The sequence below is a fragment of the Phaethon aethereus genome (genome assembly GCF_964289735.1).
Source record: "Phaethon aethereus genome assembly, chromosome: W".
Classification (NCBI taxonomy): Eukaryota; Metazoa; Chordata; class Aves; order Phaethontiformes; family Phaethontidae; genus Phaethon; species Phaethon aethereus.
The window spans coordinates 2551835-2575775 of record NC_138581.1 but is presented as its reverse complement, the minus strand read 5'-3'; the positions used below and the strand labels follow the sequence as shown (position 1 = coordinate 2575775).

Sequence of the window (23941 nt, the reverse complement as noted above, 5' to 3'; positions counted from 1 at the left end):
GCCCCTTGCTGTGGGGCAGTGGGCGTGGAGGGGTGCGGGGAGGGACGCGGGTCCGAGGGCGGCAGGAGGGGCTGGGAGGAACACGGCTGCTGCGTCACGCACCTTCCGCGGTGGCTCACGCGCGTACCGCGCCAGGCTTGGATGCTTGAGAAAACAGGCTCTCGGGTGAGGACGAGGCTGTGGTCCTACTGCAAGCCCAGGGAATAAAGCAGTCTGTCACAGCAGCCCGAGGGCAGTCCAGGGCTGTGCCCAAAGGCCTGGGATCAAAGTCCAGGAATCGCGTTGCTGGAAAGTGATTCAGTAAGGGTCATAAAAAAGCAGAACTAGCTGGAGGAAATGGATCCAAACCTTATCCCTTGGACTCCTCAACCTGCAGATCAGCACGTGGTAAGTCCTCATCCAGCGCTTTCAGACGTTTCTAGCAGGACTTTGGGCATTCACAGCTCATGCTGTGAAATGCTCTCCTTCTTTGTTCCTTGCCCTAGGCCTCCTGTACTTTTTGCATGGCACTTTTGTGCCCCACACGGGTCTAAGCTAACATGTCCACAGCTGGGAGCCTGAACCACATGGCACACAAACGCATGTTAAACAGTTGATGGTCAAGATGCCATTAACAAATAATGGATCTTAGCTGGTTCTCCCAGAGCATTGAAAATAATGACTTAAAGCCTTCCAAAATAAAACTCTCTCATTTCATTAGAAAAAAATCATACTAGATCTCTGTAGGCTCCATACATCTGACTTCTAAGTAGTTTTGACTTTCCTTATAGTGATAGGCTAATAAGCTTCTGTGCCACCTGCAGAGTATAGAATAAGTATTCCCTGGGAATTTTCTTGTTCAGTAGAAAACTCATACAGCAAAAAACTAGTACATTAAGCACCCTTTACTTTGCCTTGGGATGCTTAATTTCTTGGTAAAATCTACTATTTTGCAGTTATGCTAGGCTTAGCACATTTTATTGCACCAATGACACATTGATTTTAATATTTTCTCAAGCACTAAATTATACGTGTGTTTTTTTAAATACTGTCTTTTTCTAAGTCCCTTCTTCAGTCCTGCCTATTTTTTAAAACGTACCTGATTTGGGATATAATACATGTTTTCTATGAGCTGTTTAGGTAGTTTTGATTTAATTGTTAGCAAAAACAGAGCCTGAATGCCTCTGAATGTGCATTTGATCCAGAGGAGATTAGAGGTCAACATTAATTAATAGCAGTTAAAAAAGCCACAGTTAGACATTCCCACAAATTTTGGCAGCACAGAAAGGTTCGTTCTCAGAGGCACAGGACAACTTCTGAATGCTCTTAGCAGATCATTAGGAGCCCTTCTGCAGGATGCATCGCTGCGTTCAGTGGTGACCAGTCTGACGTCCGTACCCAACTCGCAAGGGTTTTTTTAAGGATGAAAGATGAATCAAACTGGTCATGAAACTTTCTATTCAGTGTCCTGGGGGCTTGTAATTATTTGCCACAGCGTCTCGAGCAGTGTGTTGTGGATTTGGCTATAAGCCTTGCTTCTGACAGGTCCAGCTTATTTATGCTACTATTTAAATTTCAATTTCTTCAAGCCTGTAGTCCTGTTTCAGCTCGCAGCCTTAGAAGGAGAACACTTTACCTCTGGGTGTGTTGAAACCACTGATACTTCAGAGGGGCTGTGGTGTGTTTTGTTGGGGTTTTTTTATTGCTGTGTTCCAGAATATTAAATGTGTGTCGCTACAGCATTTGACAGACCTTGGGTATCTTCAGTGCTCATTGCTATTACTGATAAAAGCTAAACGCCAGTAGGAGTACGTAAGATTTAAAATAGCTCTGCAAAATCTCAGAATACTTTATGAAAGTACCTAAAGATTATTCCTAGTTTCTGTATAGAAGGAGTGTTCAGTGTTTCTGTGAGATCATTGCTCGTGTCCCTCACCGAGCACAGAACACACCTGGCTCCCAAATCTGCTGTCTGACTCAGGAAATTAGCTTCAAATCCCAGCACGTGGATGGGTCATATTTGCAATGAGAAAAGCGCTGTTTCTTGCTGCTGGCTGTATATGAAGAGTAATAGCCCATTTTGTTGTTGCATTGAATCATCAAGTTATTCCTTTTTTGAACTTTTTCCAACTTTCTGCAAATGAGGTGAGTGTGTTCTAGATGCTTAATCTACATAAATTCACAACAGATTCTCTTACTCTAGATTTATTTCCCTTCCCCTACCTTGCAGTTGTTCAGGCTTTGCCTTTTAACCTGAGTTAACCTGTGTTAACTCAAGCATCCAGCATGTAGTTCACCATCGGTGGTAGATGGGAAATTTTAACCCACAAAATTTCTTCCAAACATTTGAAATCTCTAGTGGGCTTTGATCTTGGGTAGCGCCTGCTGTGCCCTTTAACGGTGCTCAGAGCTCTGTGAGCCCCATCCCATCCCATCCCATCCCATCCCTGTGCTCTTTGGCAGCTCATGGTGTGCCCTGGCTGTTTCTATCCAGGTGTTATACCTGGTTTGGTTTAGTTTGGCTCCACTTTTCAGGCAGAATAGCCCACACCCTTAAGGCATGTGATTGCTCTACTTAAAATCTTAATGAGTTTTTGGAGTCTTCGTCCGGCATATCACTTCCAACCTCTATTGTATCAAATCCTTGATTTGTGTATCTAGCTGGTTTGATTGTAGATAATTGTACTTCCATTGGAAAAATATAATACAAAGAATGGACTTAGTAAAGAAAAAATCAGAAGAAAAGCATATATGCAGAGACAAAGTGCAGCAGATAGACTTCATAAAGCAAGTACTAGTCATCTGCTACCACAACTGAATGAATGTTTGCAAATACTTCTTAATGAATATTTATGTCCCGAGGATTATTGACTAAAATAAACTGACAAATGGTCTTTGCACATCCAGAAATTTTGATTTGATAAGATTAATGAAATTTCTGATGCTCCACATTTCCAGTCGATGTAGAGATAATATCTCAGGTTTTTCTTACTCCACTAAATAATCGTGAAAATGGAAAAATGAAAATACGCTATGGTTTGGAAACTACAGAAAAGGTGTTAAAGGTTCAGCTCAGGTTTGGTTGGACCTGTTGGGCCAATGTCTGTCCTCCCTGAAAAGGGTTATCAAATACAGTTGAACCAGGAGGGATCACGCCATGTAGTTTGCAGCTGCAGAGGGCTATTTTTCAACGTCCAGGGCATTCGCGGCTCTGAGCGAGGGCAATGCTGGGTGTCTGAGCTCACGCTGAGCTGCCCAGGATGATTTCCTAATGGTGCGAGGAAGGGACCACACTCCCATTGAAGAAGGTTCATTTCAGCAAATGGAGGTGGCCAGCAACCTTTTACAATAATTTTCCACGTTGCCTTCCAACCAGCACTAACAGGTTCCTAAAATTCTCTTGAGGCTGGCTTCATTTTATGGTCTCCTTAGGAATCCTGGTGTAACAGAAAGGAAATATTTTCTTTCTGTTGGTTACCTCTCGCATAAAGCCTGAGGCATTGGAGCACTAGTCATTACTGCTCTCTCTTAAGCAGAAGAAAGGACAAGAAGCCTGTCAGAACCTTAATCATTGATTTTCCTGGAGCAGAGAGTCACACGTTAAGTACTGTTGATAAAAAGCATCGTTGCGGTGTCCATGGAGACCAAGTTGAGGTGAAAGTGAACTCTTACCATTATGGTGACAGCTTTAGGTAGATCCGTAAAGAACCTGCTTTTTCCTGTAATCATAAGGAAGATCTTATTTATTCTACCTTGAGCGTTAGATCAAACCCGTTGCTTCTGTAAGACCTGCTGTGCAGGGAGATGCAGTCACTGTTGACTTCAAGGCAGAGGAAGGGATACTGAGGTCTCATAAAAACTGCTCAGCGCTTGCAGGTGTCGCAGCTCCAAGTGCTTCGATGCTTCTGTTGGAACTCTTGTTTGTTTTTTTTTTTTAAATCAAATTAGTGTCAAGTTCAGACTAGAAATAATATGACTGCAATAGTTCCTTATATCCCTAAAGAATATGAATGTATAGATCTCAGAAGTTATTGTACACATGTAGTACTATGCATGCGTGCAACAGGCTTTGTCCTCTGCTGTGTTTGAGTGTGTGCTCGGACATGCTCCGAGAACATGCTTGGACACTTGTGGCCTTTATGCCATCGTGCCCTTCCTTTGTGAGCCTTCAGAGTTTTCTCGACTCAGAAAGGACCCATGCTACATGGTCAGGGTCCCACACAGAGCACCCCAGGCTCATACAACTTTATGATGAAATGGCTTAAGAGAGACTGGAGCCACTCCTGCACCAGTTCCAAAATGATTATACCATCTATAGGTCTGTTAAATGATGGCTGACTGGCCCCATTGAGGGGTTAAACCACCCCAATGTCAGATCTGTGCTTGAGTATCATTCCATTTGCAAGAAACTCTTTTCTTTGTTTGGGTGGACACTGGCCTAGAGAACCCTTCTTCTGAACAAGCATGACGGACACTACTGCTACCTCTCCTAGAGGGCCACAGATTGTCTTGGGGCTTCCTAGCTGTTTTAGCCTCAGCTCAGCAATCTTTTTTGTTTGAAATAATTGGACAAATTGGAGCCTGTGGTTTGGAAATTATGGTGGACCACCCGAAGATCCACTGAAAAGTCTGGGCTGTTAGAATGTCTTCCAAATTACGGGTTTTCTTTCAAAATTCACTTGTGGTTTCTATCAGCTGATTCAGTTCTAAATTTTCTATAAGGGGCACTTTTGGATAACAGTTAGTGTTACTGCACTTTCCAAACTGAGAGACCAGTGTGATTTGTCCCTTCTGGTGGAATTTTTGAATCCACAAATTATTCCTGTAACCATCTACCTGCATGAGCTGTGCAACAGGTCCTTGAAAGCATTCCTGCCCCTCCACTTTGTTGTTTCTTCTACACATTTTTTTTTGCTCTGAATGGGGACAGCTGGAATTTCAGAAGAGCTATATGTGTTGCTCTTGGAAGGGGCAGGGGAAAGACGGAGTTGTTCTTTCTTCCCCTCCTCTGAGAAAGTATCCAAATGCTCTACTTTCTTCTCTGCCTGGGAAATGGGGCAGTCGAAGTGTCTTCTCCGAGCTGGGCTGGAATATACACAGATTCTGAGGTCCCCATGATGAGAGTGTGGCTCAACATTGTGCAGAGATCGGAAGAGTTGGGAGTACACCAGTATCAAGTAACGAGTAACCTGTAGACATCCTCAAAACTGTGAACAGAAATATGTTTTAAAGCTTCTCTCTGGGTATTTGCATTCTCCCATAAGCATTTTATATGTAGGCAATTTCGATATGCAAAGTGACCAAATCTGTTTTTAAAACAATCACTCTCCACTTTGAAAAATGGAGTTTGTTCTGCCCTAATGCAAAAACCTCAGCATTATTTCACCCAGCAATGAAAACCTGAAGTATTGATTTTGAAATGTATAATTGATTGTAACAATAAATCACTGGGCAGTATATGTGCAAAATTGATTTTTCTATTGCAATAATTAATTTGATATGTGCTATAACATATTTATGCAGGGACTAAACAACTCAATAATGGTAATAAATTGTATTTGGTCAAAAACTATCTACTGTGATGTGGTTCAGTTTTCTTTGTCTAAAAATTTGTAATACAGTGCTGTAAGACATAGAATAGATACAGTTGTGCAATTGTGAGGCCTCGCTCCGTGAGAAACCCTTAATACTCTGAATACCTTATATCATGCTGAGTAAAAACACTCAAAGGATTGGAGACTTGCAAGGAACAGCTCGGTGCTCAGATTGTTTTAGCAGGGCAATGTTGATGTACAGTTTCAGCTCTCTTATCAGTCCAGCCCAGTAAATCTGGTGGTTTTTCCTGGGCAAATTGATAGAAACTGTAATAAAGAATAGAATGAATAGACATATGGATGAACACGATATGATGAGGAGGGATCAATACAGCTTTTGTGGAGGAAGGTCCTGCTTCACATGCCTATTAAAGTCCTTTGAAGGAATCATTGAGCACATGGGCAAGGAGATCCAGTTGATATCATTGGCTTGGATTTCCTAAAGCCTTCTGATAAGATCCTTCACAAAAGGCTCCTGAAGAAATGAAGTTGCAGCAGCGTAAGGAAAATGATCCCTTTGTGATAAACATCTGATGCGATAGAGAACAAAGGACGGAGAAGGTGTTGGCTTGATTCAGCCGGGGAGCGCCAGCGGTGGTGTCGCCCAGCGATGCGTGCTGGGGTTCACACTGGCTGGGGCACATGATGGAGAGTGAGGAAACAAGGGTTAGCAATTTAGTGTAGCAAAAGTGAAAGCTGGCTGCTAAAAATCGTTACAGCGCTGAGTGACTGGGAGATAAAAGAGTAAACTAAATTCCGTGTTTAAATATGAAGTGGTGCAGCGAAAACATGTGTACCTGCTGCTGTGCCCTGAACTAGCTGCTGCTGCTCAGGAAGGAGATCTTGGTGTTTAAAGTCAGGAAGCAGAGTGGTCTGCTGTGGTGAAAGCAGCACTGAGTGTTGGGTTTTATTGGAAGATGAACAGGGTTGAAAAGAAAAGGATCACTGCAGCACTGCACAAACCTGCCGTGCACCCTCCACCAAACAGGGTAAGGAAGAAGAGGTACAAGAGAAGGTGACAGGAATGTCCAAGTACATGCGCCGGCTTCTATGTCACAGTGACAAAGTTCCTTCAGACCTTTTTCTAAGCAGAGAGGTGGCAGAGGCAGGTGTCTGGCTGTGTAGGGATGTGTTGGGAGCCGTCAGGAAGGGATGGTTTCAGTTTGGGCTATTGGGCTGAGATAAGATCCCTCATACAACCTAACAAGCAACATCTAGAAAAAAATAAGCGGTTGGTCTTGTTCAATTGCATTGCTGCTGACTCTGGTCAATGGCTCAGCGAAAATTCTCTTACGCGTTGGGATTGGCAGTAAGTTTATTCCCAAGACGTTTCAACTCTCTTTACATTGATTTAACGAGGGTGCAGTAACGTCTCCGTGAATGTCTGTGGAATTAAAATGGCACAGAATTGTTAGAACTGCTCAGGTTAATATTTGTATCCTACAGTCAAAAGGAAGTGCTTTGGCACTTTGGGCTGACAAGCGAAATGAGTTGCAGTCTACTCAACCCCAGAGCTGGTATTTCTAGTACCACAGGTATTCTAATGGCCCGTTGAAATGAAAAAATTCAGAAAAGGGAGAAAATTTACTATATAAATCCATTGCCTATATAGCCAGCTACTGCTAGAGAATGTAGTTTTCTTTATGCCAGTGTGAATCTCTTTAGATTTGATTTGGTTTTCTTCTCAAAATAACAACTTAGTTGAATACATGTTGTTACTGGAAAAACATAGCCTTTTTCGCGAGGTTTTTTTTTTTTCCATTCATTTTATGTGCTTTATTTCTGTCATTTCTTTGGGAAAAAAAAAACAACCAAACAATAATATCTTTTCTTTTTCAGAGCATCAAAGTTAGCTGGTTGCCTCCACCACCAGGTACTCAAAATGGATTTATTACGGGCTATAAAATCCGACATAGAAAGACTACCCGCAGGGGTGAGATTGAAACACTGGAGCCAAACAACCTCTGGTACTTGTTCACAGGTCAGTGTTCACATGGTACAGCCTTGCAGGGTTTTGATGAATTAAATGCTTTGGGAATAAAATATACTTTCACTTCAAGGGAACGTTGATTTCATTGCTGGCAGGTAGCATTTATTGTGTTGTACAAAGACAGTCTTTATGGTGGTATTTTTTAAACCAATTTTTTCCTTACTCCTTTTATCATATGATTGTCTCCTAGATTTTATCATTAATTAATTTGAACCCAAATTTCTTGTATTCAATATCTTAAGCCTCAAATGTTTTTTTAGAGCACTTGGTCAACATCTCCTATTTTCTCGTGGGTGCAAAAATATTGATTTCCTTAGTTTCTTCTCTGAGATTTTCAATGGAAAATATCTCCTCACAAAATAAAAAGTTCAACATAGCAAAACTATAATTGCCATGAATGAAAGTAACCAGATGAGTATTGTAAGGGTAACAGTGAATTCTGGTAGGTGAAAATGAATTTCACTTGGGTTCTTACATTATGCCCAAGGCAGAACTGAGAAAGCAGCAATGCATCAAGAGAGAAGATTAAACTTTGTCAAAGTCAGTGGCACTGTTGCCCCTAAATTCAGTATAACCATGATTTCATCACCGAATCCAGTTGAAGATGTCCCTGCTCATGGCAGGGGAGTTGGACTAGATGGCCTTTCAAGGTCACTTCCAACCCAAACTATTCCATGATTTTATGTTTCATCTCAAATTACCTACTTTATGTTTACTTTTACATGCAAAGTGTAATTTGTGAGAATCAGAAGTAATTCTGAACTTCAGAATAAGCTATCATTTTCTGTTTTGGAAGGAAAAGCAAATTTCATTTCATATTTCATTAAAATTAAATAAAAGCAAAAGTAGAACAGTTTTATGAGGAAGACCTTAAATACTCAAATCTCAACTTGGTCATCTAACCTAGGCTCTTGATCAAAGTCCCCACAGGGCCTCTTGTGAAGGCAACATAACTAATGGCTGCATAGCAAACAAGGACTTTCTGGTGGGAGATGGCATGTTAAGTGTGTTAGACAAGTTGGAAAGGATCTATTTTCTGGCAGATAAAGTAGAAATAATGATGAAGGCCACTCAGATGTTTAAGTTGCTGCTGCTTTTATGGCTTGGAGAAGAAAACATAGCGATGTGGCAAAGTGCCAGCGTGAAGGCACGTACCTCCGTAGCCCCGCTGCCACCATCCCTGCAGGTCCCATCCCTGTGAGAGCAGAGCAGATTAATCTCTATTGCGGTAGATCCCCACGTCCTGAGCAAACTCTTTCTTTCACATGAATTATTCCGGGCTTGAAGAGCTGCAGGAGTCCTGCTGGGACAGTGGGCTGCAGGCAGCCCCAGCCCTCCTGCCTGCCCTGGCTGCCGATGCCTCCATGCAGCCCGGAGTGAAGTGCTTTGTTTTACAGAGCTTGGGAATATGTGTTTTAGAAAGCAATTAAGAAAAATTTCCAGATTTCCTTATTACTTTCTGCATGCGTATATTGTGATTGCTGGAGACCGAGCTATGTGGCTCTTGTAAATGGACATTTTAAATATTAACTGATAGGCACTTCAGATCTTTGCTACAATCCTATTTGGTAAGCAAGTGCTTTACAGGATAATAAGAACATCTGCAATAGCAGAGGAGTTTAAGAGTTACAATGCAGGTTTTTAAATAGCCGCTATCAATTTTAGAGTAGGCTTCCATATAAACTAAATGTTAAACTACTCTTTTTCATTATGAGCGTTCTTCTCCGGAGAATGTTTGCAATTAAATGAAACCAGTTTTTTGTGTGCTTTGTGGTCAGTATAGACTGAACGGAAAGATAAGCATATATCCCCACCTCAGGGACTTGGAAGACTTGTGGCACATTCAGGAGCGCTGCAGTAATTGTTTTCTGATGGCTTTAGCCACAGAGGAAAACGGCTGTTTCTGAATTCCTGCTTATTTCATAATATGGGCAAGACTTTACATTTTTTTCCCTGAACTGTGTGCTCTGAAGTTAATCAAGAGCACCAGAAAGCAAAACACTCTTTCTTAGCATATTTTTTCTGCATAAGGAGAGTGTACCTGCCATTCCCTGCATGTTAAAAGCAGTAAGCTGTTTTTGTTAAGTGTGCAATTAATGGCTTAGTTACGTAAAACAATTCTTTATTTTTCTGCTAATTGGACTTCCATTAATTTTGTACGTACAAGCACAAACGATGGAAATTACTTCTCGAGCTAGTCCTAGGCCGGTGCAGCCCTCGTTCAATTTTTGAAGCCTTTTCTTTTGATCAAAAATCTCGTTTCCCACATGCATAACGACCTCCCCCCAGAGCTGTTCTGCTTCGGCCGCGCAGGCGCTTGCTCGGAGGGACGCTGCCCACATGACGTGCCCACGTGTGTGTGTGCCGTACAGCGCAATCTGCCAGCTGGGCAGCAAGGTGCTGCGTGGGGCTGTGGTGTGCTGGGGGAACCCATTTCTGTATGTTTGCATATATATTTTTTTATATATATGCATCTCTGTGTATTTCCTTGCATCTGGCAAATCCAATGGACTGTTACTAGACATGTCATTTTACTCAAAGCCTATTGCAAACTCTGGTATTGTCATTAATTTGTTTTTTCCATCTTCTTTCTGTATGATTTTTATTTGCCCCCCCTTTTTTTTTTTTAAACAGGACTTGAGAAAGGAAGCCAGTACAGTTTCCAGGTGGCTGCCATGACAGTGAATGGGACAGGGCCCCCCTCGGACTGGTACACCGTGGAAACACCCGAGAACGATCTTGACGGTAAATGCATCTCTTTTAAAAGCTGTTGTCTCCAAAAACCTTCTAGCGTGGAGCCAAGGGGTGTCACTGGGTGTCACTGCAGTAGCCACCCGGGCCGAGGTTAGGGTGAGATGCCCAGGTTCTAAACACCCACCGACAGATGTTTTCTTATACTCCTGGATCCCGTATGCCTTGTGTTGTGTTTCTGTCTTGTCAGCAGGACAAAGGGGTCAGAAGCCTTTGTTAAAATAATTCTATGCCAGAAAGTAGCTCCTGAGCGTCACAGCCATTTGCAATAATAGGGAAGGGAATCTCTAACTTCATAAATGACAAAATGTAATCAATCAACAAAACAATGAAAATGCTACCAACAATCCTAACAACTCACTAAGAAAATATTCACATAGGTCAAATCCGTTTTCCCAGCCTTTATTTGTAGATGTTAGAAATGCAGGTTGGCAACAAAGCTGAATAATTAGTGAAAGATGACGGGATGCAGATACCTGAAAACTGCGGGCTGTATAAATCAGTGCAGATGCTGACACAAAAGGAAGAAAAACACTGAAATGAAAGGGTTAGGTAAAATGGCTGGAATATTTGAAGTAGTAAAGGAATAAAGGAGAGTAATGAAAAAGTCTACCTAAAAAAATTAACAGAGTGCAAATCAAATGGAACAAAGAACCTGACAGATGGAAGTCACAGCAAAACTACAGACAATCCATAAGAAGCATATATGCAGTAGAAAGGAGATGAATAGAAAATAAAAGGAAACTGATGAAAATTGCTATGATTTTTAAAACAAAATAAGTCACCTAAAAAGGATCAAAGGCAAACTGGATGAAAGAATAAATAAATAATCAGTGTAAATGCACCATAGTACTTGATGTTGCCTTTCTTTTGACTGGCAGGATTTCCTTATGATCTCAAAATCAACCCTTGCAAATTGAAGAATTTCTGCCTTTCCCTATTCCAAATGCAATTTTCCAGCAGACCGGGAGCGACTGCAGTGCATGGCAGGCAAAATGGGAGAACCAGTACCTGTGGTTTCTCATCAAGGTTTTAAAGAAGAGATGATGCTTCTAGACACGGTGTAAATACACCAACAGATCACAACATGCCGCGGTGCATGATGATATCTTTCTAATTATGCTTTGGCTAGACAGCAGTCTGAGAAGTGATGCACTGACTAAGAAGTTTTTAAGGTGTAAAAGCTGACTTGTCACTGGTGAAAGTAAAAGATAAATTCTGAACACACCGCAGTATGCAAAAAGAAAGTAACACATTTGAGCACATTCGTTTTGATTTGCATTTAGTACACAATACGTTCCTTTGAAGTTTTTATGCCCAAATACATGTATGCATGCAAAGATGTTAATCGAGTAATCACAGGCGACGCACGATTGAAGAAGATGCATGCAAGTACATTCAAGCAAAGCCATTTTGTTCGTGTATTGTATTTACATGCATTTGCATTTGCAGTAGTGATGAATTATCCTCGTGAAGCTGCAGCAGCCTGATGCTGGGAATGCACCGTGTTGCATACTAGATACAAATGCTCTGATAAACCCTGGGGAAAAAATTACGTATTACTTGTAGCTATGCAGAGTCCTGCAAGTGTCAGCTAACCAGGGAAGGGCTGGAGCACAGGCTGGTGGGTGCAGTTCCCTCTCTGCTGCTATGGCTAATGCAGTTTCTCTTGCTTTCACTGGGAGCCTGGTTGGCATCAGCAACACGAAGACGAACAGTATCCTGGAGAACAGCGTCTACTCCCAATGGATATTCATTTTAATTAGTGTGTTTTGTTAAAGTGATTAGAAATCCAAACATAGCTGCGTCTTCAAGGTTCCCTAGAAAGCTCATGTGCCTTTACTGACAGCTGGAAAGGTTTTAAATATTTATTTTAAGCTTCAAATGTTGTGCTTTAAAAAGCAAAAAATAGAAATTTAAAGCCATGCTTTCCCCAAAGGGTCTGTTTTAAGTAATTTGAGCAAGGATGCAAGAGAATGTCTGATCAACTTAGGAAAGGTATCCTGCACGAAAGTGGGTTTGGGATGCTTGGTTTCCGATTACTGCGTTGAACAGATGGAAGCTGTTATACATATTAGATAGTGATATAGTTTAGCTTCAGCTCTAAATTAGTGCTCAAAGAGCATGAGAACCTAGACTACTATCACATTGTAATTTATACTGAAAAGTGATTAGGGAAATAGGTGAACAAAATAGGATGAATAAAAACTACCCTGACTTTGTAAAACATACCTCTTTGAATGTCTAAGAAAATTGCTAAAGTGACCCAAATGTAAAGCATTTTTGAAGCTTGACAGTGGAATTAGGGACCTTTAAGCACCACTAAGCGCAGTATTCTCTGGGTGGAAGACGTGAGTGCTGAAGGCATCACGTAGAAACAGAGCGAAGGACTCGGAGGCAAGTGTGAGCAGACGCGGCATCCCGGGAGGAGATGTCACACCAGGCAGCGACACAAAACTTTAGCTTCCCTTTCCTGGGAACCTAATTGTTTGTAAGGGAAGAGGGTAAGAAATGCAGCACCAAGAAATCTGGTTTCATAGGCAGATCTACTGAGGAGTTCTCCTCCCGTGTGCCAGATGCTGGTCTGTGGGGCTGGCTGACATCCCCAGCTCGTGTGTCTGAGCACAGCATTTGCTTACACGTACCCAAAGATTTCCTGCCCTGAGAACAAGTGATAAACCCTTGGTGCAGTTAAGAGGAGGACTGTAAATTTGGCTCATTTGGGACCTACAATGAAGAACTCATTTGGCTCTTTATGTAGGAGCATGGGATCTCAAGATTGCTTCTCAGAAGTACTTCTGGCATCATGTTCAAGCCAAGGAGAAACAAAAGTAAACTTACTGGTCTAGAACTGCAAGGAAATGGCTTGGCAAAGAAAGCAGAAATACAATATACATGTTTCAGTAAGAGTTTTACTCCTGGATATCTGAGTGCTAGGACACTAAAAATCAGCAAATCCATGTGAAGACTGAATGGTCCATTCGATGTTTGGCTGTATGTTATGTCTGGCAGAAATCCTTACTGTTGAAAATGTGCTTCACTGTAAAGAGAACTATAAAATAGTTTGTTTGAGGGGAAAAAATAGTTGATTCTGACGTTTAACTTTGTACTTTGGGATGTGAAATGCCCAACAAATTCTGAAATTCAGAGCTATTTCAGAACAAGAAAAATGTTTTTTCCAGAAAGTGTTTGAAAGTAAAGCTAATAAAAAAGTAATTAAAATCGCTATATAGAGAAAGCTGAAGAAAAAAAATGCATCTTCAAAGAATAGCTGTGTTTATGAAATGTGAATGTTCAAAAATGTTGTTCACCCCAGATTCATTTTAGAGACTTAATTCACAAGAAGGGTACAAGGAGTTAAATCGCCTTTTGCTTTTTGAAACAAGAAGTCATGATTTCGCTCTGAAATGCATGTTTGAATTGTTTGAAATAAAGAATATGAAATGTTTGAATAAAGTAGTTTACTCAGTTTATTTATAAATGGCTGCCTAGAGGTATCTGTACTGCAATGGAAATCTCTGTGTTGTGTCAGATGTAAAAATTATCATTTGAAGGCAATCGGTTCTTTGAATGCTCTGATCTCCTTTGCTGCCTGAGAATTGCTACTTTTAGGAAGTTCGAGGAATTGCAGTCTTACAACATTATCCAACTTCTCATTTCAAGGCATTAAACTGTTATTTTATCTTTGGAGCTTGTAAGAAATGCTTCTGTCATTTGTTTTTCAAACAGCACTGTTCAGGAATAGCTGCTCAGGTAACTTTTGCTTCTGCATTAAAACAAAGTTTGGGAGTGGAGTGGGGGTAAATGGCACCCTAACCCGATTTACAGTGGCACTACTGGTGCAATCTGTTTCTTCTTTTTGTGAGTAGCGACTTTTCAGTGAATTTTCTTCAACCTTTAAACAAGACCCATGGTTTGCAATTTTCAGGGGTTGAATGCTGGTCTAAGGACTTCTAAAGTTGCTGGGTGTTTCGGGCTGGTAATGTACCAATCAGACTAACCTGAAGGTGCAGCAGGTTTTCAGAGCACCCTAATGTGTTCATAAGAATTCATCTGAAAACACATGAAATACCAAGGACACGTGTATGGCACTGGTTAGTGAAAAGTGTTAATCCTTCATTTTATTACCTTTTCCAAGGTTTTCAGTGGGAATGCTTCACAACTGTGAAGTGTCTTTTGTTGGAGTTTACATCATTTTATATTATTACTCTTTTTTCTGCCCTGTCCTTGTTGTCTTCCATATAAGCTTTCATCTATTATATTGCAAGCCTTTTTATTGGGGCGAAATAGTAACTTGTCTCTTTCTGCTCTCAAAAAGACAAGCTACTGTGCAGCTCCGCTGAAGAGACTTGTGATATGGTAGTTATTGGGTAAACTCAAACAAAAGGCATTTACTCATCTAACCTTTACAGTAAAATTAGGCTAATAGAAGACATATAGACTCCAAGTGATTAATTACTCCTTAAAGTAATGAATTTTACCTGGGAATACGTGTAAATAAAATACCTCATTCTATTATTTTGTTTTCAAAATATTGGTATATTTTTTAAAGCAGCTTCAAAGCAAGAGATGCATGTTCAAGAGTTAAAATTCACTTCTTGTTTTCATGGGAAAGAGACAGACTATTCACAGAATATACTAGTATATCGCTAACAAAGTAAACCTTTTTCTTAAATAATCTGTGAACACAAAGACAACTCATACAATCAGCTGTCAGGATCCTGCTGAACTTGTAAATAGACCAGGGAAGAGACAAGTTGTCCTGCTGGAAATTCCCTTGTGCTGAAGGTGAAAAGCACTAGGAGATACTCTGTTTAAAACAGGATGAGGTATATCGTTTCCCTTGGAAGGGAAGGATGTAGCTCAGGAAAGAAATTGCATGTAAGCTCTGCATGTGGCTCTGGGGCACCTGGTTTGTTTTTTTGTACAAATATTTTAATCTAAGCTCAGATCTTACAAATAGTAAAATTGAATCAGTAGAATATTAGTTGATACTTTTTTTTTTTTCCTTTTTGAATCTCAGAATCTCAGGTTCCTGACCAGCCAAGCTCTCTTCATGTCAGGCCCTTGACAACAAGTATCGTCATGAGTTGGACTCCACCACTGAACCCGAACATTGTTGTCCGTGGGTACATCATCGGCTATGGTGTAGGCAGTCCGTATGCTGAGACAGTGAGGGTGGACAGTAAACAGCGTTATTATTCCATTGAAAATTTGGGTAAGTAATTGTTTTCATTCATTTCATTTCATGAAAAGAGGTTTCTCTGAGATTATGCTATTTTTGTAGGTTTATTTTCAAGCTATCATTGGTGCTCCCTTTTTATGTTGCTTTCTTAGACTGTTTCTGCATTCCATTTTACATGTGGTCTTACCTTCAAAACACCGAATACTCTCAAACATGTCAAATCTCCTTGATCAAATCCTCATTTTATTCAGTAGATCCTATTAAGTCGTGAGCTCCTGACTCCCACTTGTGCAGAGAGCTGGACCTAAAGATGTTATTCCCTGGGCTGGCCCCCCCATGTTTGAATTTAATGGCAATTGCAAATCTCCTATTTTGTGTCTGTCAAAATGGTGCCGAGAAAGAGGTGGTTATTCATTATTCATGGCACAGCCGCCGTGACACTTCATCTGAACTCTCAGCATGGTACATAGGGACCAGGATCCTTCCAGTGGTGACAGACCATTCTCCTAGCGCTGGGAAAACAGATCAACGTTTAAAGGAAGTCAAAAAGTTTAGTGGTTTCCGTGTCATTTCTTCTTTAGCACTTTTATTCCAGGTAAAAATGGTAAGTCTTCTGCTTAGTAATCTGGGAAGAATTAGGGGTGCACAGCTAGACTAGTTATCTTAGTTCTGTTGGACCAAAACTCTGATATCTGGGGACAGTTTTCTTTGGAATCTGTGTTTCATAGCACCATGAAACTGCATCGTCCAACCTTTTTGCTGTTTCCTTGGGGAAAGCTGGAGAGCAGAATAAACCGTTTTTAGTGTTACTTCATCAAACTGCCTCTCTACATCCAGATGTATATTTCATGATGGATGTATTTGCAAGGAGTCATGCCTAAACACTCCAAATATTCAGTGGGTTCTACAGAAGAAGGCAGATTTGTAACGTTTTGTGCAAGTGTGAAGTTATTACGCAAAATGGAGAGAGATCTGACTGAACTATGGAAGAAATTTTGTGGAATATAGAGATAAAAGTAATAACTAATAAATGTATGTGTCTAATAAGTAGTGGTCAGGAGTAAATGCTAAGTATTTTTTTCATTCCTAAAGGGATTTAAAGTCTCCCAAGCCTATTTTAAGTTGTTTCATATTTTTAATGAGTTTTCAGTTGAGTCTTTTACCACTGTTGACCCAGAAGTACTAGAAAAGAAAATTATATGGACAGAGTTATCTAAGCCAATGTGCTTTGACTTTGGCAAAAGCTAAGGAGGAGATGCCTACACAGCTCAATTTTATAAAATTCCGTATGGTCAGCTCTCACTAAAAGTGTCTTGATTAACAACTGGAGAATTGTCTTGGGTGTTGTGAAGCTTTAGTGTTTGTTTTCCTTCATGTTTCAAGTGACCAATGGATATATTTGCTCTGATAGCCTCTACCATCAGGAAGATATGCTAGCCACAACTTGCAGATATGAAAGCCTGCTCATAGGATAACTGCAGTCGGTATTTGTGGAAAGCTGATGGTGTACTTCAGCTATTAGAACTGTTTCTGTGGATTAAAGGGGTTCTTCTATATTCTTGCCGGCAGGGAGAAGCACATACAAAGTCCAGCAAGTCACGGAGGGTGTTTCACTAATGTACTTTAATTACAGAACTAACACTCAGATGTTTAGAAGATGTCAAGAAACTGTTGAGCATATCAAATGTTTAGCTATAAATAATTCAGTCACTGAAATCAGGGTTATGGTTTTTTGCTGAACAACCTCCAACAGACTGAGGTTTCATGAAAGTCATTAATTATTCAAATGGAAAGTATCTTTCTGTTGTACATTTTTTTGTTTGATTGAAAATATTCAAAATGTGAGCAGTGTAACTTAATTGTCACTGTCCAGATAAGCCGCATGCACCTGGTCTCTAACTGAATAAGGACACAAGCACTTTGGTCACAAATCCTGACGTGCACATTTTAAATTCGACCTCTCTGAACATTCATATATACGACTTTGAAAATCAATTTCCATGAATAATTGCACTAATTAAATTCCATCATTTAAATATCCACAGAAAACGAACCCCAGAGAGATGTGACCAAGGGCCCAGAGAAAGCTTTTAAAAAATTAGAACAGTTGCCAACACTTCGTACATTATTCACCCACTTTATTAGAAACCATTACAAGAAAATTACACAAAATGATGAGACGGAATTCTTTTACTAATAAAAATACTGTTTTCAATAAGGTTCTGAATCAAAATGTGCTGCTGGCAGAAATCAGGGGAAAAAATATTTATGTGGACTCATCCCACCTGTTGTAAAATTTCCTATGAAACCTGTGCACGAGGGGTGTACGTTATCTTAAACGTACTGTGCAAAAGCGACAATGAAGTCTGATACTTAAATAAATTATGAACTTCAGTGAGTTTTTCTCTCCTCTCCAAAGACCTCATCCCTTTTGATCCTTGTGGCTTTCAGCATTTGCTTCCTCTTGGCTCCCCAGCTCTCCTTTGTCTCGTTAGAGAGGGACTGTGGAGAGGTCACCTCACTTCGCCTCGATCCTGTCTGTGATGTCTGTCGCTGAAAAATTGGGTTTTCGCAGTTTCCCGACGTTCACTGCAGTGCTTCATTTTATTGTTTCTTTGTACGCCATGTTGAAACACGCTGCAAACCTACGTATCATTTAGATTCTGGAGTGGTAGATACTTTCATTAAAGAGCAATCAGATTTGTTTGACAGCAGCTGCCTTTCAGAAATCCTGCCTGACCCTCACTTACAGTCACCGTTTTTTGAACACAGATGCCCAAACCCAATAATCCAGGTCCACATCAGGCATTATTTTGCTGCTAGAAACCCGTGTTGTAGTCCTGCTAGAAATGACAGTGAAGAACTCCTCTGTTAAAACTGGTGCCGTGCCGAGCTGAACGGGGATGCGAAGCGCCCTGGTACATACACACGCGCATGTGTCTGCATACACACGTGCCTGATCTTTTTCCTGGGAACAACTTTTTTTTTTTCTGTTCACACCTGCACAAAAGCACCTCCTGGACGTCTTTCCAAAGACCTTACAGTTGAGAGATTGAGAAGAGGGACGCACTTGTACTGGGTTCGCACGGCAGGCGTTTGGTAGCACGGGGGCTGCTGGGGCGGCTTCTCCTGTGTGCGACAGGGCCAGTGCCAGCGGCTCCAGGACGGACCCGGCCGAGCCCGTCAGCGACGGGGGCAGCGCCTCCGGGGGAACAGAGTTAAGAAAGGGGAAAAAAAAAGGGGCACACAGCAACTGCAGCCGGAGAGAGGAGTGAGAAGGTGTGAGGGGAGCAGCCCTGCAGCCCCCAGCTCGGGGCAGGAAGGCTCCAGGCGCTGGAGCAGAGGGTCCCCGGCAGCCCCCGGGGAAGCCCCCGGGGAGGCCGGCTGTGCCCCTGCGGCCATGGAGCTCCACGGGGGAGCAGATCTGCACCCGGGGAGGGCCCCACGCCGGAGCAGGGGGATGCCCGAAGGAGGCCGTGACCCCGTGGGCAGCCCGCGCTGGGGCCGGCTCCTGGCAGGGCCTGTGGCCCCGTGGGGAGAGAGAGGAGCCCCGGCTGGAGCGGGTTTGCTGGCAGGACCTGGGACCCCACGGGGGCCAGGCTGGAGCAGCCTGTTCTTGAAGGACGGCACCCGTGGGGGGACCCGGGCTGGAGCAGCCTGTTCCTGAAGGATGGCACCCGTGGGGGGACCCGGGCTGGAGCAGCCTGTTCCTGAAGGACGGCACCTGTGGGGGGCCCAGGCTGGAGCAGCCCGTTCCTGAAGGATGGCACCCGTGGGGGACCCAGGCTGGAGCAGCCTGTTCCTGAAGGACGGCACCCGTGGGGGCACCCAGGCTGGAGCAGCCTGTTCCTGAAGGATGGCACCCGTGGGGGACCCAGGCCGGAGCAGCCTGTTCCTGAAGGACGGCACCCGTGGGGGGCCCAGGCTGGAGCAGCCTGTTCCTGAAGGACGGCACCCGTGGGGGGCCCAGGCTGGAGCAGCCTGTTCCTGAAGGACGGCACCCGTGGGGGGACCCAGGCCGGAGCAGCCTGTTCCTGAAGGACGGCACCCGTGGGGGGCCCAGGCTGGAGCAGCCTGTTCCTGAAGGACGGCACCCGTGGGGGGCCCAGGCTGGAGCAGCTCGTGAAGAACTGCAGCCCGTGGGAAGGACTCACGCTGGAGAAGTCCGTGGAGGACTGTCTCCCGTGGGAGGGACCCCAGGCTGGAGCAGGGCAGAGGGTGAGGAGTCCTCCCCCTGAGGAGGAAGGAGCAGCAGAGACCAGGTGTGATGAACTGACCACAGCCCCCATTCCCCGTCCCCCTGCGCCGCTCGGGGGGAGGAGGGAGAGAATCGGGAGTGAAGTTGTGCCCGGGAAGAAGGGAGGGGTGGGGGGAAGGGGTTTGAAGATTTAGTTTTTATTTCTCATTATCCTACTCTGATTTGATTGGTAATAAGTTAAATTAATTTCCCCAAGTGACAGTAATTGGTGAGCGATGTCTCCCTGTCCTGATCTCGACCCACAAGCTTTTCTCTCCCAGCTGAGGAGGGCAGTGACAGAGTGGCTTTGGTGGGCACCTGGCACCCAGCCCAGGTCAACACACCACAGTATTGAAAGCTGAAGCTAACAGCCCCCGGGCTGGCTCACTGGCTTTATTCCCTTCCCAGCATCCGTGATACGGTTGCCCTGGAAATTCCTGCCTTTGTGATCCCCCTTTGTCTGGCGGTTCCTGACACAGATGTGTGATAGGGTTGCTGTAGCAATTCCTGCTTGTTGGATATGTAACGGCTGCAGTTCCACATGCTGATATTTGTGTGGGTTTTGTTCCTCCTTCCCCAAGTTGTTTGTGCAGCCGTGGGTCATTGTTGGCCACCTGCATGGACATCCTACAAATATGGATGGTTGGGTACAACTGTTAGACATGTCTGGAAATACAGTAATTTGTTGTGATTTTTCATTTTAATGCTAAATTCTATAAAATCTAATCCTAAATGACTTCCTAGTATCATAAACCAAAACTGAGGCAGAGTCAGAAACAAAATGTAGCCCATGCTTTAAGCTTAGGACTGTTTATCTTCTCTGTGGCCAGGTTGTAGAGAAGACGGTAGCTTTACTTGTGATTGTGGTATGTCAGTGTTCGGTGGTGAAACCTTTGTGATAAGACAGAGCTAATGATGAACTCTCTGATCTACTTTATAGATGCTTATGTATTTTACCCAACTTCAGATGTTTAACTGACTCACCTGAGTTTGAGCCATATCAGCCCATGTTCTTTCTCTAGTCCATCAAGCAGGAAAAGACAACAGCAGGGGTTGTTCAGCCCATTCAACAGCCCCATCATCTGATTTTTTCTCCCCATTGACCACGGTGGATGTCCACAGTTGTAACAGCCTTGGTGTGCATTGTTACACATCAGAATTCACCGTTCTAGAGGTGATTATGAAATTCCAAACATCTCTGCACCTTCTGTCTGCTGCTAATGATCGACCAAAAATGCTTTCTGTGTAGTACTTACTGGTTTTGGATGGAAGTCAGATATCAAGGTCTCTTTAGAAATCCTATTAGACACTTCACTGCACTTTCGTAATCCGAAGTACTTTTAAAACTCTACTTGAAAGTAGAAGGCTTGGAAATGACGGACAGTCTCCTTAAGTAGATCACCCACAGGGTAAGGATGGAGACCTATATGCTAACAGAGTGGCCTGCTTTTTAATTCCTTTCCTCTTGATAATGCAAGTGTAACACCGATATGCGCAAGTCCTGTGGCAGCTTTGCATCACATTTCAGGTACTTAATTGATTACTTCCTTCAAACAAAACTTTTAAGGACTGAATCACCCTGTACCCGAGCTGTTACAGCACTTGTCTGAGTAGTACACTTCAGCTACTGAATAAATCGCTTCAAAAGCTTGAAGAAAAGTACTCAGTCTTTCATAATAGTGATGGAGAACTTTATTCTGTGTGATGATTGTCTTGAATACAACTATATAGAGGTAACACTTGTACTCTAGAATGAATTAGAGTGATTTTCTCATGACTGAGTGGTCATATTGCCTTGGAGACACTCTCCACAGGTGCAAAAGAATATAAGAATATCCAGAGACTTCAGCTTTGTCAGTGAAGAATTTGTCGAATGTTCTTTCTGCAGGGTATGAAAGATATTTGATGTCAGTCTCATAAATTTCAGGAGCAAGCATCCCCTGCTCTCATTCAGCCATTTCTGTGACAGAGAAATCAGTGCTTGGCTGACACTCAAATGAATAATTCTAACAAGGAGACCCACTACTAGTGAGCCACTTCATTTTCTTTCCTTTTTTATTTTCTTAAATATTTTTTAATTCTTTGCTTGTCACTATAAATGGCAAAGTTATTGGCTGATTAATCGTGGTTTTAACAATATTGGAAAATTCACAGATGCCAATTCTGATCCTTTATGCATAAGAAGGAATGATTTCTGTACTGATCCAACTCAGAAGGCGTTAAGCGTAGTAATGAACTGACTGGGCTCATGCCCATGGAGCTTTGTATTAAAGCTTACTCATGAAATAACAGTTTAAAAGAAAAGGGTAGAAGTATGTGAAGGAGATTTCTATTTACCAATTATGCAAACATAACCCCCAAAATATCTGAAACACCACACTAGCTGTAATAATTTGCATAAAACTTTTAGTAGATCATAAAGCTGTATTTTTAATTAATGTATTGGAAAAATGAAACACGGTAACTTTACCATAGTGTATTCCAATATGCTAAAAACATTATTATGTCATGCTGGGATATTGTGATAACTCATTCTGGGATATTTTAATAACTTACTGGAATAATGGAAATAGGTAGGAGGCTGAAATGAGAAGCGTAGTAGGCTGGGAGTGAGGAGACCTGGAGGGTGACCATCAGCCTCCTAATGCTGCACGGGGTGGCCTCTGCCTTTGCTGTATGTTAGTGATATCCCAACAGCAAAAATGCTCTAAAAGAACATTTGAATAGTAACAGCAGAATAATTCTGCAGCTGGTGACAGGGTGTTTGCACTACGTGAGGGAAAGCAGAGAGATGCAGATTTGGAAACCTGAGACTCAGTTTTAAGCTGATCAGGAAAGGTCCGTAGTAATAATTCCATAAAATGCCCTAAGTCTCTCCATGAGAAAATGTGGATAAAAATTACTATTTTAGAAATATTCAAACCATTTACAAACTAAATACAAAGGGAGAGCTGTACTAAATTCCGGAGTCTTAAAGAAATGTGGACTTTCTTCTTCAGAGCTCATCCCTTCCTCCCCACTTCTGCATGTGAGAACAGAAGAACAAGGCATAATTTTAGAAAGAGTTTTTGAGTACAGTTGCCTTTATGTGACCTAAACAAAAGCTACGTTCATCTGCCTGAAACTGTAGGAACTCGTATGCACCCTCTTGAAAGACTTTGATTGGGAAGCTGGAGTGCACATCTTGAAATATTATTTTCATGTTTCTTTTTAACTTGAACCTTTGATCCTCCTGGCCCAGCAAGGAAAGCAAAGTGCATAATAGGCAGCAAAACCTAGCAAAGACTTTTCAAAGTTACTCCCACTCCTCCCATAAAGGTGGAAGCTATGCACATCTGAAAATTTTAAGCTCCGAAGAGGAAATCTAATGGATGTGAGCAATTTCTGCTTAATTAGTAGTTTGGAGAGTTAGAGCTACCATATGAATAATAAGAACCTATTAACAACTCACACCGGTAAATCGTTTTGTAATGCTGGAGGCGGCTGCATGGTCTCCCCTGGTCTATACGGACTGGTGCAAGGGACTCTATACAGCACGGCAAGAGATTGGCAGCTGGAGTGGTCTTGTCTTTGCGCACCTTGGTGCAAGCGTTACTGTTCAGGTGATGCACTGGAGTTTTGGGTTACACGAATGTCGAACTTTACAGTTCCCTGTGTTATGCAGGGAATAAAACTTTAAAAAAAAAAAAGATAATTACAAGTGACAAGAAATGAGGATAACACTTTTAGATCTGAACTTACATTTTAACAAACATACCAGTAGGAATACAAAGGGTTTCATCAAATTCACCTTCATCTTAACTGCGGATCAGATTAAATTTGACCCTTATGCATAGATGAGGCAAAAAAGCATTTTGTTTTATTGCGAAGGGATGGAAAAAAGGTTCTTCATTTTCTTTAATCTTTGCAGATGACAGTTGTGGATTATAAAAAAGACATGAAAGGGAACAAAAAAGCTTTTTAATGTAGTTTTAGGTTGTTTTCTTCCCTTTGCATTTTTAATACAAAATGGAGCAGTGAAAATCAAACAAAAATATGTTAAATTTTATGCATCTCACTGTTTCCCTCATAGATCACATTAAAGCACAACACTAACAAGTAAAGGCACTTTGACACTCCAGGGACTGTTCATTTTCTTTCTTGCCTTTGAAAACTGACTGTCATTTAAAGAATGCTTCCATTTCTGCAAATACCTCATGCAACAA

General features: G+C 42.1%; 1 protein-coding gene across 1 annotated transcript in view; it reads left to right on the top strand.

The window, feature by feature from the left end:
- LOC309415080 (netrin receptor DCC-like) overlaps nucleotides 1–23941 on the top strand; it is a 593773-nt gene that overhangs the window by 492598 nt on the left and 77234 nt on the right. Inside the window, 3 exon segments of the mRNA XM_082012494.1 lie at nucleotides 7413–7554; nucleotides 10198–10308; nucleotides 15338–15532. Coding sequence (XP_081868620.1) covers nucleotides 7413–7554; nucleotides 10198–10308; nucleotides 15338–15532 — 448 coding nt within the window.